Source organism: Myodes glareolus, chromosome 12 (genome assembly GCF_982192425.1).
Source record: "Myodes glareolus chromosome 12, mMyoGla1.1, whole genome shotgun sequence".
NCBI lineage: Eukaryota > Metazoa > Chordata > Mammalia > Rodentia > Cricetidae > Myodes > Myodes glareolus.
Window position 1 is genome coordinate 18,010,469 of NC_142037.1, and position 12,790 is coordinate 18,023,258.

Here is a 12,790-nt window from a genome sequence, read left to right on the forward strand (position 1 = left end):
GTGTTCAGGGGACAAAGCCAGACTTCCCTACTCTGGCTTTCCTTCCACCCTCACACCCAGCTTCCACCCCATCTACTGTCACCTCTCAATATAGCTCTAGAGTGTGGAGGTGGGTAGAACACACAGCGGTCAGTTTCTCTGGGTATGGCACTCTCAGCCAGTGATGTGGTGTCCTCCCAAGGTCACCAGCCCCCTAAGATACTTCATTGCCCCATCATGGGCTCAGGGACACACGCGTTCCTCCAGGGGTCTTAGATCTTGCACGCTTGAAGGGTCCTGAGCCAACCTTGCATTCCCATCTGCAGGTGACTGAGCCAAATGATTGCCCTCTGGGGATGCAAGCCACTTGTCTGCAGCTAGGTCACTGGAGGTCACTGGAGGCCACTGTGTGCAAGCTGCAAGATTAGCCTATGGCCTAATATGTCACTGCCTGGTTTCAAGGTCCTGAGGACATGATAAGGGACTGAGAACGTTGGGTCAGCGTGGGTCAGGTCCAAGTGACAAAGACCAGGCTCTGTCCTCAGGGAACCCTGCATGCCAAGCAGGCCAAAGTTGGTGTAGGTAGTGGGGGCCCATAGAGGGTTGTGGGCATGGAGTTCCCGTTGTCTCCCACGGAAGGTGTGACAAGGAAAGAGTTAACTCAGTTCTGGGCTCTGCCTGCTTCTGTGGCCTGGTTTGGCCTTTCCTTCCTTTTCTAGGCCCCCTTCTCTCCCCTGGCTCTCACACACTCTTTGCAGCTGCCTCCCAAACCAGTCCTGCAGTCTGATGAAAGTTCCAGAGCAGGTGGACACAGATGAACACTCTGGTCACAGGTGAGAGGGACCCAAAGGCCGAGCAGGCCTTTGGGGTGCAGTCCATCCCTTTGTTACCTGGCTCCCCGTGTCTCTGTCTGCTCCCGTATCTTCCTTCTGTCCCCTGTCATGAAATCAGACCTAGCCTCTACTGTGCAGGCATTCATACCTGGGCTCTGCCTTCGGCAGGCTGATCACATGGAGCATTCAGTCTGGCTTGTCCTTGCTTCCGTGTTCTTCCTCAGTTCTCTCCAGCCTTCCTTCTCCTTGGCTTCCATGATTTATCTTTAAAGGTAGCCCGAGTTTCCCCCTTTACTGCATCACCTGCAGTGCCCCCCAGTAGTCTGTTCTGGTCTTCTTTGTCTCTCCTCACCCATTCTCAGCCCTTCACCCTCTGTCTGTGCCCAGCCTGGCTACCTTGACAGCATCTTTATCTCTTGCTCTTTTTGGCTCTGGCTCTAAGCTTTCCTGGGCTTCTCCACACATCCCCTTCTTCCGGTGTGCTCCTCTCTGGACTCTACTGATCCCTTCATGGCTGTTCAAACCCGTTCTAGGGAGAGGGGTGGTTTTAGAGAGGGAGAAGGGATGAGGGTGTAAAGAGGAAGTGTGGGGACCTGGGCTCTTCCTGTGGCCTCCTTATGATCAGGATCTCATAGCAGGTGGCTATGTTTGGAAGGGCATGTGACTACATCTGTGATCCTGTGTCCTCCCAGAGACCTGCCTAGGATGGGGTCTAAGGGGACATTACCACATCTGCCGAGGGGGGTCATACTGCCACTGACTGAAGAGTCACTGGTCAGTCCCTATATTCCGGGCCTCCTCCCATGGGCCAGCTCTGGATTTTATCAATGTGGGGTACTGATTAGAGCGGGCACGAAAGTGTGTGATGGATGGACTCAGTGCTCTGGATGAGCTCAGGGTCTCCTCTAAATCCTGTTTCAACCTGACAGGCACTGGGCCTGGGGAAAGGTTGAAAGCAGAGGTGTGTCCTTTTTGCTATGTTCTGCTGGAGGGGGATCCATGGACCAATGCTGTGCCAGCTCAGAGCTTCACAGGGTCCTGGGGGAAGGCCTTCACCTCTGAAGAGGCCCCTCCCTCTTCCAAGCCCCACCTCCCTACCCCAGAGCCCCAGGGTTGGAAGTCAGCAAAGAAGAGACTAGAGGCAGGGTCTTGGCTTCAAAGAAAATTGCTTTATTCTGTTTCCTCCTAAGGGAAGTTACAAAGGCTTCCAGATCTGAGGGCTTCGCAGGCACCCTGAGGGCCGGGCAGTTCAAGATCTACTCCTCATTCAGGCCCTTTTGAAATAAAACAAAGTACAAATTAGCTCTGGGGTAGCCAGCACCCTGAGGACAGTGCTCGGAAACTGAAGTTGAAACTTGGGCTTCTGGTCGGTGGAGCCCCTGTGTGATCTGGCGGGAGCCCCTGTGTGACCTGGCGGGAGGCCCTGTGTAGGCATGGATGTATTTCCAGGGATCAGTTGAGGAGGGAAAAGTTCTGGAGAAAAGGGTACTTGAGTAGGTTAGAGGCAGGCTGCCTCTGTGAGATCAAGTGGGATATTCTTTTCGTGTTTGAGTTTTAAGGTTAGCAGCCGAACTGAACTGGGAACCAGAAGCTGGTGGTTGGAAGGAACTGGATCTAAAGGGTGTATATAAACTGGGGCTGTGTCGGGTTTCTGACTCCGCTTGCTCTGGGATGCCCAGAATCACTGAAAATGAGAAGAACCTTAGAAAAGTCCCTGGGGACTCATTGCCTTAGCCTTTGGGACTTTGTGGGTCAACTAGGGAACATACTACACGGTATCGTCTGAGGGGACAGAGTCATCGCGTGGGCTGTGGGAGGTGACAAGCCAGGTCCAGAGGAGGAACCCACCTTGGCACCAATGTCACGGCTCTTGGCCCGCAGCTTGTTGACCTGGGACTCGGCGATGTCTGCCCTCTCCTCTGCCTCATCCAGTTCATGCTGCACCTTGCGGAACTTGGACAGGTTGGTGTTGGCCTGCTCCTCCTGTGGGCAGGCAAATGGGATGGATAAGAAGGGACCTGGTCTCTTAGCCTTCCAGTCTTGGGGACAGGCACACTGTGTCCCTCCTCCAGGCTTCAACCCCAGCGAGGTCACTCACCGCCTCCTCAGCCTGGCGCTTGTACGCCTTCACCTTCAGCTGCAGCTTGTCGACCAGGTCCTGCAGCCGCAGTAGGTTCTTCCTGTCCTCCTCTGTCTGGATGGCGGGGGACGGCCAGAGGTGAGAGGGCACAGTTCGAGGAGGCAGCACCCACCCTGGCTTCCCTTGACTTCTTCATCCTGAATGCTATATTCTGAACCAATGCTACTCTCTGGTCCTCACAGAATACTTGAAATTTGCTTATAATTTCTCACCCAGGGAGCATCTTATTGAGACGTGGACTCTCTATGCAGCCCAGACTCTCTATGCAGACTCTCTATGTTCTGCTGGAGGGGGATCCATGGACCAATGCTGTGCCAGCTCAGAGCTTCACAGGGTCCTGGGGGAAGGCCTTCACCTCTGAAGAGGCCCCTCCCTCTTCCAAGCCCCACCTCCCTACCCCAGAGCCCCAGGGTTGGAAGTCAGCAAAGAACCTTAGAAGGTTCTAAGGTTCTAACCTTAGAAGAACCAAAGAACCATAGACACATGATCCTCCTGTCTCAGTTTCCTGAGTATTAGAATCATAGGCATGTGCCACTAAGCTCACTTCTAATGTGAATATTTTAAATCATTATATAATGAAAGAACCCAATGAGGTAATGGGATTCCTGAAAGAGTACAGTGACTTATGTGTATTGTCCCAGGGAGCAGGCTCCTGAGGCCCTGGAACAGCACGGAGCATAAGCCCACTGGCTCTGGGCCCAGCATGTACCGGGAGTGACTCCGGGGTTGTGAGCATGATGGAATTTCCTGGATTGCAAGGAGCTGACACGAACTTGAGCTAGGCTAAGGACAAAGTGTGCTCGGAGGGCGCAGCCTGCTAGACTGAGTCACAAATTCTAATGGAGAGTCGGAAAGCTGGGTTCATATTGCTCTGGGTACCTGAAAAGTTTTGAGATTTATCTGAATGGCTTTGGGGTCTTTGATAGCAAGCTTGGCTATAAATTATCTTCTGGGGAAAGGCATTGCTGGTTGAAACTGTGCCTGTCTAGAGCACATCTCTGGTAAATGACCTGAGGGTGCATGTCAAGGTGGAACACACAGGCTATAAGGCTCAACCACTAACCTCTGGGCCAGGGGACAAGAGTTGGCCATGCTAGGGCAGAGTGAAGAGCGCCCAGGGGCGGCACGCCAACTATGGCTAGGAAGAAGTAGCAACACCTCTCCGTTCCCCTTGGTTGCTTGGCACTGTGGCTGTAGGACATTGTGCAAAGGCTGGGATCACAGTATTCTCCCGACCTGGTAGGTGAGCTCCTTGATGCGCCGCTCGCTCTTCCTCACGCCCTTCACCGACTCTGCATTGCGCTTCTGCTCTGCCTCCAGTTCATTCTCCAGCTCCCGAACCCGGGCCTCCAGCTTCTGCAGCTGCTTCTTGCCACCCTTGAGAGCGATCTGCTCGGCTTCGTCCAGCCGGTGCTGCAGGTCCTTGATGGTCTGTTCCATGTTCTTCTTCATGCGCTCCAGGTGGGCGCTGGTGTCCTGCTCCTTCTTCAGCTCCTCCGCCATCATGGCGGCCTGTGCACGGGAGGAGGGGGCACGTGGTCTGTTCAGGTCCTCGTGGGCTCACTGAGCAGGCTGGGGAGATGCTGGCCTGGAGTGGGTAGGCAGGGCAGAGGACTCACGTCTGTGATGGCCTTCTTGGCCTTCTCCTCCGCGTTCCTACACTCCTGCACTGCCTCTTCCACCTCAGTCTGGAGCTGGGTCAGGTCTGACTCCATCTTCTTCTTCTGGTTGATGAGGCTGGTATTCTGGGATGAGAATGGCAGAGTAGGAAACACTCTGGGCATCTCTGAGGGGCTCCGTCCCCTGTCACCAGCTGAGCTCAGGAATGCACAGGGCACCCCCTCACCTGGGATTGCAGCAGCTGCACCCGCTCACTGGTCTCAATCAGCTCCTGCTCCGCCAGCTTCCGAGACCGCTCTGTCTGCTCCACCACAGCCCGCAGCTCCTCCAGCTCGGCCTGCAGCAGGTTGTTGCGCCGCTCCACGATGGCAATGTTCTCCTTCAGGTCGTCGTTGGCATGGACGGCATCGTCCAGCTGGATCTGAGTGTCCTGAGGATCAGCAAAGTGAACATAAGATAGAAGGCTGGCCTTCACAAGGCTGTCACATAGAATTGGATGTGGGTAGAAAGTCCATTGTGGTGGCTCAGGGTTGACTTGTCAGCTAGCTCTACGACGACTGTGTGACAAGAGAGAGCTAGTGCCTCTGCCATCTGATTAGTCCCCTCTCTGGGTGAGGTGACACACTGTTTACGGAAGTCTCTGGGTACCTTCAGCAGACTCTGGAGGCTCTTCACTTGTTTCTGGGCCTCAGCAGCCATGCGGTTGGCATGACTGAGCTGGATCTCCATCTCGTTGAGGTCGCCCTCCATCTTCTTCTTCACCCGCAGAGCCTCGTTGCGGCTGCGCGTCTCTGCATCCAGGGAGGTCTGCAGAGAGTCCACCACCCGCAGGTGGTTGCGCTTGGCCTGCTCCATCTCCTCATCCTTCTCGGCCAGTTTCCGTTCGATCTCTGCCTTGATCTGGTTGAACTCAAGCTGGGCGCGGAGGATCTTGCCCTCCTCATGTTCCAGGGAGGCCTGGAAAGGGTGTGGGGGGAAAGGGTTGGCAGGCACATAGCCAGTGTCCAGGGCAGAAGTGGGAGTCTGTTTAACAACCGCGATACAGAGAGAGTTCGGGAATAGTGTGCATGGCTCTGCAGTCGGGTGCAGAGGAAGGAGGAGAGAGTGTACACAATAGAAATGAAAGCAAGCTGAAGAAAAGGTGAGCCCGACTCCCAGCAGGGAGAGCCAGATTGGAAGACAAAGAAGAAAATGAAAAGTGTTGCCAAGGAAACAGAAGCAATCAAGCGCAGAGTATTAAAAAAAAAAAAAAACAGGCAGGCAGAGGTGGAAAGGGCTGAGTGGAAATAGGAATGCCTCGGAGACGCAGTAAATAAAATGTTTGCATGAAGGGATTTCGGTGACCCTGAACTCGTTCATTGACAAATGTTTGCTGGGTGCTGTCTGTGTTGTTCAGCACTGGCCTAGGCCCTGGCAATGAGCCAGGGAGGAGGAAAACAGGCTAAGGGAAAATAGGAATAGGGACCAAAGTCTAGATCCCATCCCACACCCCAGCCCTGCTCTCCCCTGCACGCCCACCTCAGCCTCCTCCAGGGCCGACTGCAGCTCCATCTTCTCAGCCTCCAGCTGCTTGCGGACCTTCTCCAGCTCATGGATGCTCTTGCCAGTGGAACCCAGCTGTTCAGTCAGATCTGAGATCTCCTCTGAGGATCAGAGGACCAGAAAGATCAATATTGGAGGGCTGTGCAATCACCCTTGGTCCTCCCCTGCCCTCGTGGCCCTTCCCGCCCCTCGGTCACACACCCTGGAGGTTCTTGTTCTCCCTCTTGAAGGTCTCCAGGTGCTCCAGGGACTCCTCATAGGCATTCTTGAGCTTGAAGAGCTCTGTGCTCAGGGAGCGCGCCTCCTTCTGGGACGACTCCAGCTCTGATTGGGACTCCTCATACTTCTGCTTCCACTCTGCCAGGATCTGCAGGGCAGGGGCACACTGTCCAGAGCTGCCCCGGGCCCCTCCCCTGCCTCCAAGGAGAGTGCTCTGGCCTTGAGCTGGCACTGCCCCCACCAGCCCCGTGCACGCTGCCCGCAGCCCCGCCATGAGCCTGCCTTGTCGAAGTTCCTCTGCTTCTTGTCCAGGGCTGCGGCGGCGGCATTGGAGCGTTCCACGTCCACCATGAGGTCCTCGATCTCATTCTGCAGCCTGTGCTTGGTCTTCTCCAGGGAGGAGCACTTGGCATTGACGGCCTCCACTGCCTCCTCTGCATCCTGAAGCCTCTGGGCCAGCTTCTTCCTGTCCAGGGGAAGTAGAAAGGGGGGCAGGGTAGAAAGGGACGGGGAAAATGGAGGAGGTGGATTTGGACAAGAGAAAAACATGTGAACCCTCCAAAAGACTCTCCTTCGCAATCTAGAAGCATTTAGAAAAGCGCAAGGTCAGGGTCCAGAGGCTGAACACTTAGGCAGATCTTGGTAGCTGAACCTGAAGACTTAGACACTTGTGAAGACCATTCTTGGCTGCCACCGCCATTCCCTACAGCACCCTACCCCAGGTGGGAGCACTCAGCCCTCAGACAAACCTTTTGTTCGTCTTATATTCGGATGAGAAACATAACGCGAGCAAAAAGCTTCCCTGAGAGGAGCAGGAGGTGGGGCTGGGGCAGGGCCCTCCTGCACTGCCACACACTAAGGGTCCCCTAGGTGGGGCCTACTGAGCATCAGCCAGGGCTGGCTGCCCGGGACTCACTTGGCTTCCTCCAGCTCCTCTGTCCTCTGGATGGCGTCCGTCTCATACTTGGTCCTCCACTGGGCCACCTCTGAGTTGGCCTTGGACAGGACACGCTGTAGCTCAGCCTTGGCCTCCGTCTCCTCCTCATACTGTTCCCGCAGCAGGTCACAGTCATGCCGGGCTGACTGCAGGGCGTGGGCCAGGGCGTTCTTGGCCTGGGAAGAGGTGGGCATCAAGGGAGTGGATCAACTTTTTCCGTAAGGTTACCCCTGGCATACCTTTACCCCGTCTCAACATGCTCCCTTGACCACATCTACTTCCAAGTCTCCAGTGAACCTGGAGTGGCTTCCTGAGCTGGAATGACCCTACAGAGTAAAGCACCGCTGCCCTGTTTACAAAGGAAGCCCTTGTGTACACTGCCCAGTGCTCCTTGTGCCCGCTGCCCAGTGCTCCTGTACCCCCTGCCCAGTGCTCCTTGTGCCCACTGCCCAGTGCTCCTTGTGCCCGCTGCCCGGTGCTCCTTGTGCCCACTGCCCAGTGCTCCTTGTGCCCGCTGCCCAGTGCTCCTTGTACCCCCTGCCCAGTGTTCCTTGTGCCTGCTGCCCAATGCTCCTTGTGCTCCCTGCCCAGTGCTTTTTGTGCTCCCTGCCCAATGCCCCTTGTGCTCCCTGCCCAGTGCCCCTTGTGCTCCCTGCCCAGTACCCCTTGTGCCCACTGCCCAGTGCTCCTTGTGCCCCCTGCCCAGTGCTCCTTGTAGCAGGTCTTGTTATCCATTGCCTTTACAGGGACACCCAGGGACATCAGGATAGTTCTACGACCACCACACTATAAGAGGTACATCAGGAGGTACTCAGCTCTGGGGTTTTGTGGGGAGGATGTTGGGTGTTTCTGCATGAATACGGCGGCCTGAAGCCAACCTTGGGTGTCATTTCAGACACTGTCCACCATAGTTTTTGAGACGAAGTCTGTCACTGAGACCTAAGGGTCACCAACTTGACTGGACTGGCGAGCAGTCAGTTCTAGGAAGCCTCCCTGTCTCTGCCTTCTCGGCGCTGGGATTACAAGTGTGGCGCCATGCCCAGCTTTTTACACAGGTCTTGGGGACTGGACTCAGGCCCAACCATCTCCATCCTTATGTGGCGAGTACTTTACTAACTAGGCTGCAGCTCTAGCCCCGGCGTATTTGAGAACTCACGCTCTTGTCTCTCTCTCACAATCAGTACTGTGCTAGGCAAAGACTCCAGCTTACTTTTCTTCTCCAGCCTTCAGATTGCTCTCATAACCCTGCACCCCATATCTACACCCAAGAAGGCCAAAACCTGTCTCCTTAGATCAGTGGTTCTCAACCTTCCTAATGCTGTGACCCTTTAATACAGTTCCTCATGTTGTGCTGACCCCCAACCTTAAAATTATTTTTGCTGCTTCAGAACTGTGATTTTGTTACTGTTTGTAATGTAAATATATCTGATATGCAACCCCAGTGGAAAGGTCCTTTGACCCACAAAGGAGCCGTGATCCACAGGCTGAAAGCCACTGCCTTAGATTACTTCCTCCGCGCCTTTTCACCCCACCCCCCACCCTAGCGTAGCACCCCAAAGGGCACCTCTCAGTCTGGGAAACAGATTTAAAGGACACTTAGGAAAGGCTGGCTATTATTTCTTTTTATAATTTGTAGAGAATTGTGGACCAGAGAAGCCTCTCTCTTAGGGAAGAAAGAGATGAGACTCAAGGGCATTTGGTGCACTCTATGCTTGGGCCAGGCAGAGCCCAGGCCTCACCTTGACCTCTTCCTCCAGCTGCCTCTTGAGGTCCTCCAGTTGCTGGGTATAGGTGAGTTTGCCTCGAGTCAGCTGGGAAATGAGTGCCTCCTTCTCATCCAGCTGCCGGGACAGCTCCCCTGGGGAGGCACCAAGATGTTTTCAACCCCTCCCCACCCTCAACCGTAGGTTCCATTCTCTGGAGACATCGTGGGCACGTGAGGGGCATGTGCACCCCAAGTTAGGGTGGCTCATGGAGCTCCAGCCCCGGTCTCACCGTTCTCTGTCTGCAGCTTGGCCCGCTGGCTGGTGAGGTCGGTGACAGAGCGCTGAGTCTCCTCAGCCTTGCTCCGGTGCTCGTTCATCTGGTCTTCCAAGGTCCGGCACATCTTCTCGAGGTTAGCCTAAGAGAGGGAGGAGTTCCACAGTAGGTGCAGGAAGGGAGTGAAATGGAGTAAGGCTACAATTAAAGAAGAAATGGAGAGGGATCCGTGGAAGGAAGGGGGCAAGCAGAGAACATAGGGGAAGGAAGGAGGAAAAAGACCGATGGAGGGAACCAGGGGAGGGAGGCGGCTGAGAGGGCCCACCTTGGCCTTGATGATCTGCTCCATGTTGGAGGTGACATCGTCCAGCTCCAGCTTGAACTCGCTCTTCTCCTTCTCCAGCTTCTGCTTCACACGCTGCAGGTTGTCGATCTGCTCCCCCAGCTCGGCCACGCTGTCCGCGTGCTTCTTGCGCAGGGCCGCAGCTGTGGCCTCGTGCTGCAGGGTGGCCTCCTCCAGGTCCCTCCGCATCTTCTGGAACTCGGCCTCACGCTTCTTGTTCATCTCTATCTGCACAGACGTGGCCCCACCGGCCTCCTCCAGCCGCTCACTGATCTCCTCCAGCTCGCGGGTCAGGTCTGAGCGCAGCTTCTCCACCTTGGCCCTGGCTGTGCGCTCGGCCTCCAGCTCCTCCTCCAGCTCTTCGATGCGTGCCTAGTCAGGGACACAGAGGTTCAGACCGGCTTCCTGGACCCCTCCACTGAGGGCCTCCTGATGTCCCTCACCCCAGAGCTCTAAAAGACCCTGGCCCATGGAGAACATCAAGTGAGTTTGCTATATTACTGGAGAGGTGGACTTAGAAGGATTGGGAGGAAGGTGTCTTTTTCTTTTTAATGGTTTATTTAACTTTATTTTATGTGCATTGGTGTGAAGGTGTCAGATCCCCTGCTGTCAGATCAGTTGTGAGCTGCCATGTGTGTACTGGGAATTGAACCCGGGTCCTCTGGAAGAGCAGTCAGTGCTCTTAACCACTGAGCCATCTCTTTACTGAGCCATCCCTCCAGCCCCAGGAGGAAGGTGTCTTGCACAGCCCAGTTAGCTTTCCTTTATGCTTGAGGGTTGCCTATTATCTTTATTAGAAGGAAACAGATCTCTTGGAAGACAAAGAAATCTGTGTCTCTTGGGTTTTTCCAAGCAGTTTAGTGGCAAGAAAATAGCAAAAGTCTGACTGAGAAAACCACACCTGCTTGATAAAATACTGAAGGTCTAACTCAACGACTGCTATAGAGGAATGAACCGTAAAGGATGCAGGGATTTTAAAAATCAGCAGGTGACAGGGTGAGCTTCAAGACCATACAATTCTATGACGATGTGACTAGCCAGAGTGGAGACAGAAAGTCAGGAGGGCTGCCCTCTAGACCTGTTTCCCCCCAGGCTCTTTTCTTCGGGTCTATAAGCCCCTCCTGTGGGAATCCCACGGGGAGACTTCTGTGTTTTGCCCCCTTTCATGGACACACAGCTCCTGTGATTCAGGAATAGCACACGCTGGAGGGAATCCAGGGAAGCTGAGAACCAGCCAGGCCCTGCCCACACAGCTGGAGTCCCCTGCCTTACCTGAAGCTCTTTGAGCTTCTTCTGCAGCTGGCTGCCCAAGGCCTGCTCGTCCTCAATTCTGGCATTGAGTGCATTTAACTCAAAGTCCTTCCTGTAGGGAAGAAAGGGGGTGGGGTGGGGTAGGAGGCCAGGAAGGCACCTGGAGTATCCACCAGAGATCAGAGGCTATAAAACTAAGCACAGGGGGAAAAAAAACCTTCCAAGAGTGATTTAGGTTACCCAAAGAGTACCACCTGCTGAAGGATTCAAGTCCAGTAAGAGGCAGGGCTGGCCTCTGTGGGACTGTCCCCTCTGGGCTATGCTTTCCATCTGTGAAAGGATGAGACTATTTCAAAGACCTCTCTCTCTCTCTCTCTCTCTCTCTCTCTCTCTCTCTCTCTCTCTGTGTGTGTGTGTGTGTGTGTGTGTGTGTGTGTGAGGGGGGCGTGATCTTTAACTTCTCACAGTTAGTTTAGGCAACTCAGTAGCCTCTTTTTTTTTTTTTAAATTGGGGAATAAACATTGTACACAGGGCCAGATTCATATCCCTCCATCATGCATTTTGATCATACTCATTTTCCTCTCAACTCGCTGACCTTGCTGAGCCTCAGCCACCTCTATATCATCTTTATAAGGAGACGGAGCAGGGGCTAGAGAGATGGTGCAACCGTAGAGAGTGCTGCTCTTCCAGAGGAAGCAAGGTCGTTCCCAGCACTGACCTCAGGCTGCCCCCAGGGACCTGATGCCCTCTTCTGATGTCTGCATGCTCTACACTCTCTCTCTCTCTCTCTCTCTCTCTCTCTCTCTCTCTCTCTCTCTCTCTTTCTCTCTCTCTCACACACACACACACACACACATTTACATATAATTTAAAACTCTGTCTAGGGAAGTGTGAAGTTTCCTATATGATAAGATCTTCAAATATCAAAACATGTTTTTGCAACTCACTATTAGCCAAGTCTGTGTGTGCAACTTTTGGAAGGTTTTGCCATAAAGATGGGACAAGAAGTTACTTAGAAAAAAGAAATGTCCCAAGCCCTTCATTTTTTTTTTCCTTAACAGCAGAGCCATTTCTTTGTGATTCAATTTCCTTTCTGTAGAAAAGCCCAAAGGGAGGCTTTTGGGTGCAGCCTTCCTCCCTGTCTGAGTGCTCACAAAGAAAATATGTTTTTATTTTCCCCTCTCCCAAGGGCCTAGCAGGAACAAGGGGTTTGAGGGTTCCAAGCAAGACTCCTTGCCAGGGAGAACCACAGGGCCTTAATGTGTGTGTTAGAGAGGAAAGTACTCTTCCTGTAGGTCTTTGCCCTCAGTTTGAGCATCCATTGTCTCTTAGCACGGCCCCTGGGTGAGCTTTCACAGTTGTGAGCTAAGCCGGGCTGAAAGGCGGGCTGAAAGGAAGGAACCACGGCCGTGTGGGAACTCGGTACTTTTTAAGTCGCTCATCTAGCTGCTGTTTATCATTCTCCAGGTCCATGATGCTCTCCTGGGTCAGCTTCAGGTCACCCTCCAGCTTCCGCTTGGCTCGCTCCAGGTCCATGCGCACCTTCTTCTCCTGCTCCAGGGATCCCTCCAGCTGGCAGAGAGAAGGGCCAGCTATGTACCACGAGGTATAGCATTCTGACCTTGGTTTTGTTACTCTACATTTTGGAAATCCTTGGGAAATCCAGGACTCTGGAAACTCCCCTAGAAAGGACCAATGTCTCCAGGTAACCATGAGAATGTTGAGAATGGAGGGTTTGCTCAATAGATATTTTCTGAATGAATGAAATTGGGATAAGTTTCCAAAACTCTAATCATTCATTCAGCATCCTGTAAGTACCTACTGGTTCCAGGCTCTGGACAGGGTACTGAAGACACAAAACTGAGCAAACTCAAGTTCCCATTTGAGGGGAGCTCTTAGTCCTACGGCTGAGACAAATACTTAGGTTATTAGAGAAGAATGGTAA

The 12,790-nt window shown here is 53.7% G+C and overlaps 2 protein-coding genes across 2 annotated transcripts in view; one reads left to right on the plus strand and one right to left on the minus strand.

Annotated features, from left to right (window-relative positions):
• Nucleotides 1-1,961: 1,961 nt before the first annotated feature.
• LOC148120165 (myosin-7) lies at nucleotides 1,962-9,833 on the minus strand. The gene is made up of 14 exons (XM_087912030.1): nucleotides 9,576-9,833; nucleotides 9,266-9,392; nucleotides 9,010-9,128; nucleotides 7,250-7,446; nucleotides 6,616-6,799; nucleotides 6,316-6,481; nucleotides 6,091-6,215; nucleotides 5,221-5,529; nucleotides 4,799-5,002; nucleotides 4,572-4,697; nucleotides 4,189-4,464; nucleotides 2,911-3,006; nucleotides 2,661-2,795; nucleotides 1,962-2,086 (listed from the first exon to the last, which is right to left on the minus strand). The coding sequence occupies exons 1-14, from the start codon at nucleotides 9,813-9,815 to the stop codon at nucleotides 2,069-2,071; spliced, it is 2,322 nt and encodes a 773-aa protein (XP_087768156.1). The 5' UTR covers nucleotides 9,816-9,833; the 3' UTR covers nucleotides 1,962-2,068.
• Nucleotides 9,834-9,939: 106 nt separating this feature from the next.
• Nucleotides 9,940-12,790, plus strand: part of Ngdn (neuroguidin) — a 39,267-nt gene continuing 36,416 nt past the window's right edge. Inside the window, exons 1-2 of the mRNA XM_085698529.2 lie at nucleotides 9,940-10,076; nucleotides 12,313-12,451. Of these exons, the coding sequence (XP_085554655.2) occupies nucleotides 10,063-10,076; nucleotides 12,313-12,451 (153 nt within the window). The 5' untranslated portion in view covers nucleotides 9,940-10,062. The remainder of the gene's footprint in view (nucleotides 10,077-12,312; nucleotides 12,452-12,790) is intronic.

Coding starts and splice junctions, on each gene's coding strand:
- LOC148120165 (XM_087912030.1), bottom strand. CDS start 9,815: ATGAACAAGAAGCGTGAGGCCGAGTTCCAGAAGATGCGGAGGGACCTG. Junction 5,530..6,090: donor CGGCCCTGGAGGAGGCTGAG/GTGGGCGTGCAG, acceptor CACCCTTTCCAG/GCCTCCCTGGAACATGAGGA. Junction 2,796..2,910: donor AGCGCCAGGCTGAGGAGGCG/GTGAGTGACCTC, acceptor GCCTGCCCACAG/GAGGAGCAGGCCAACACCAA.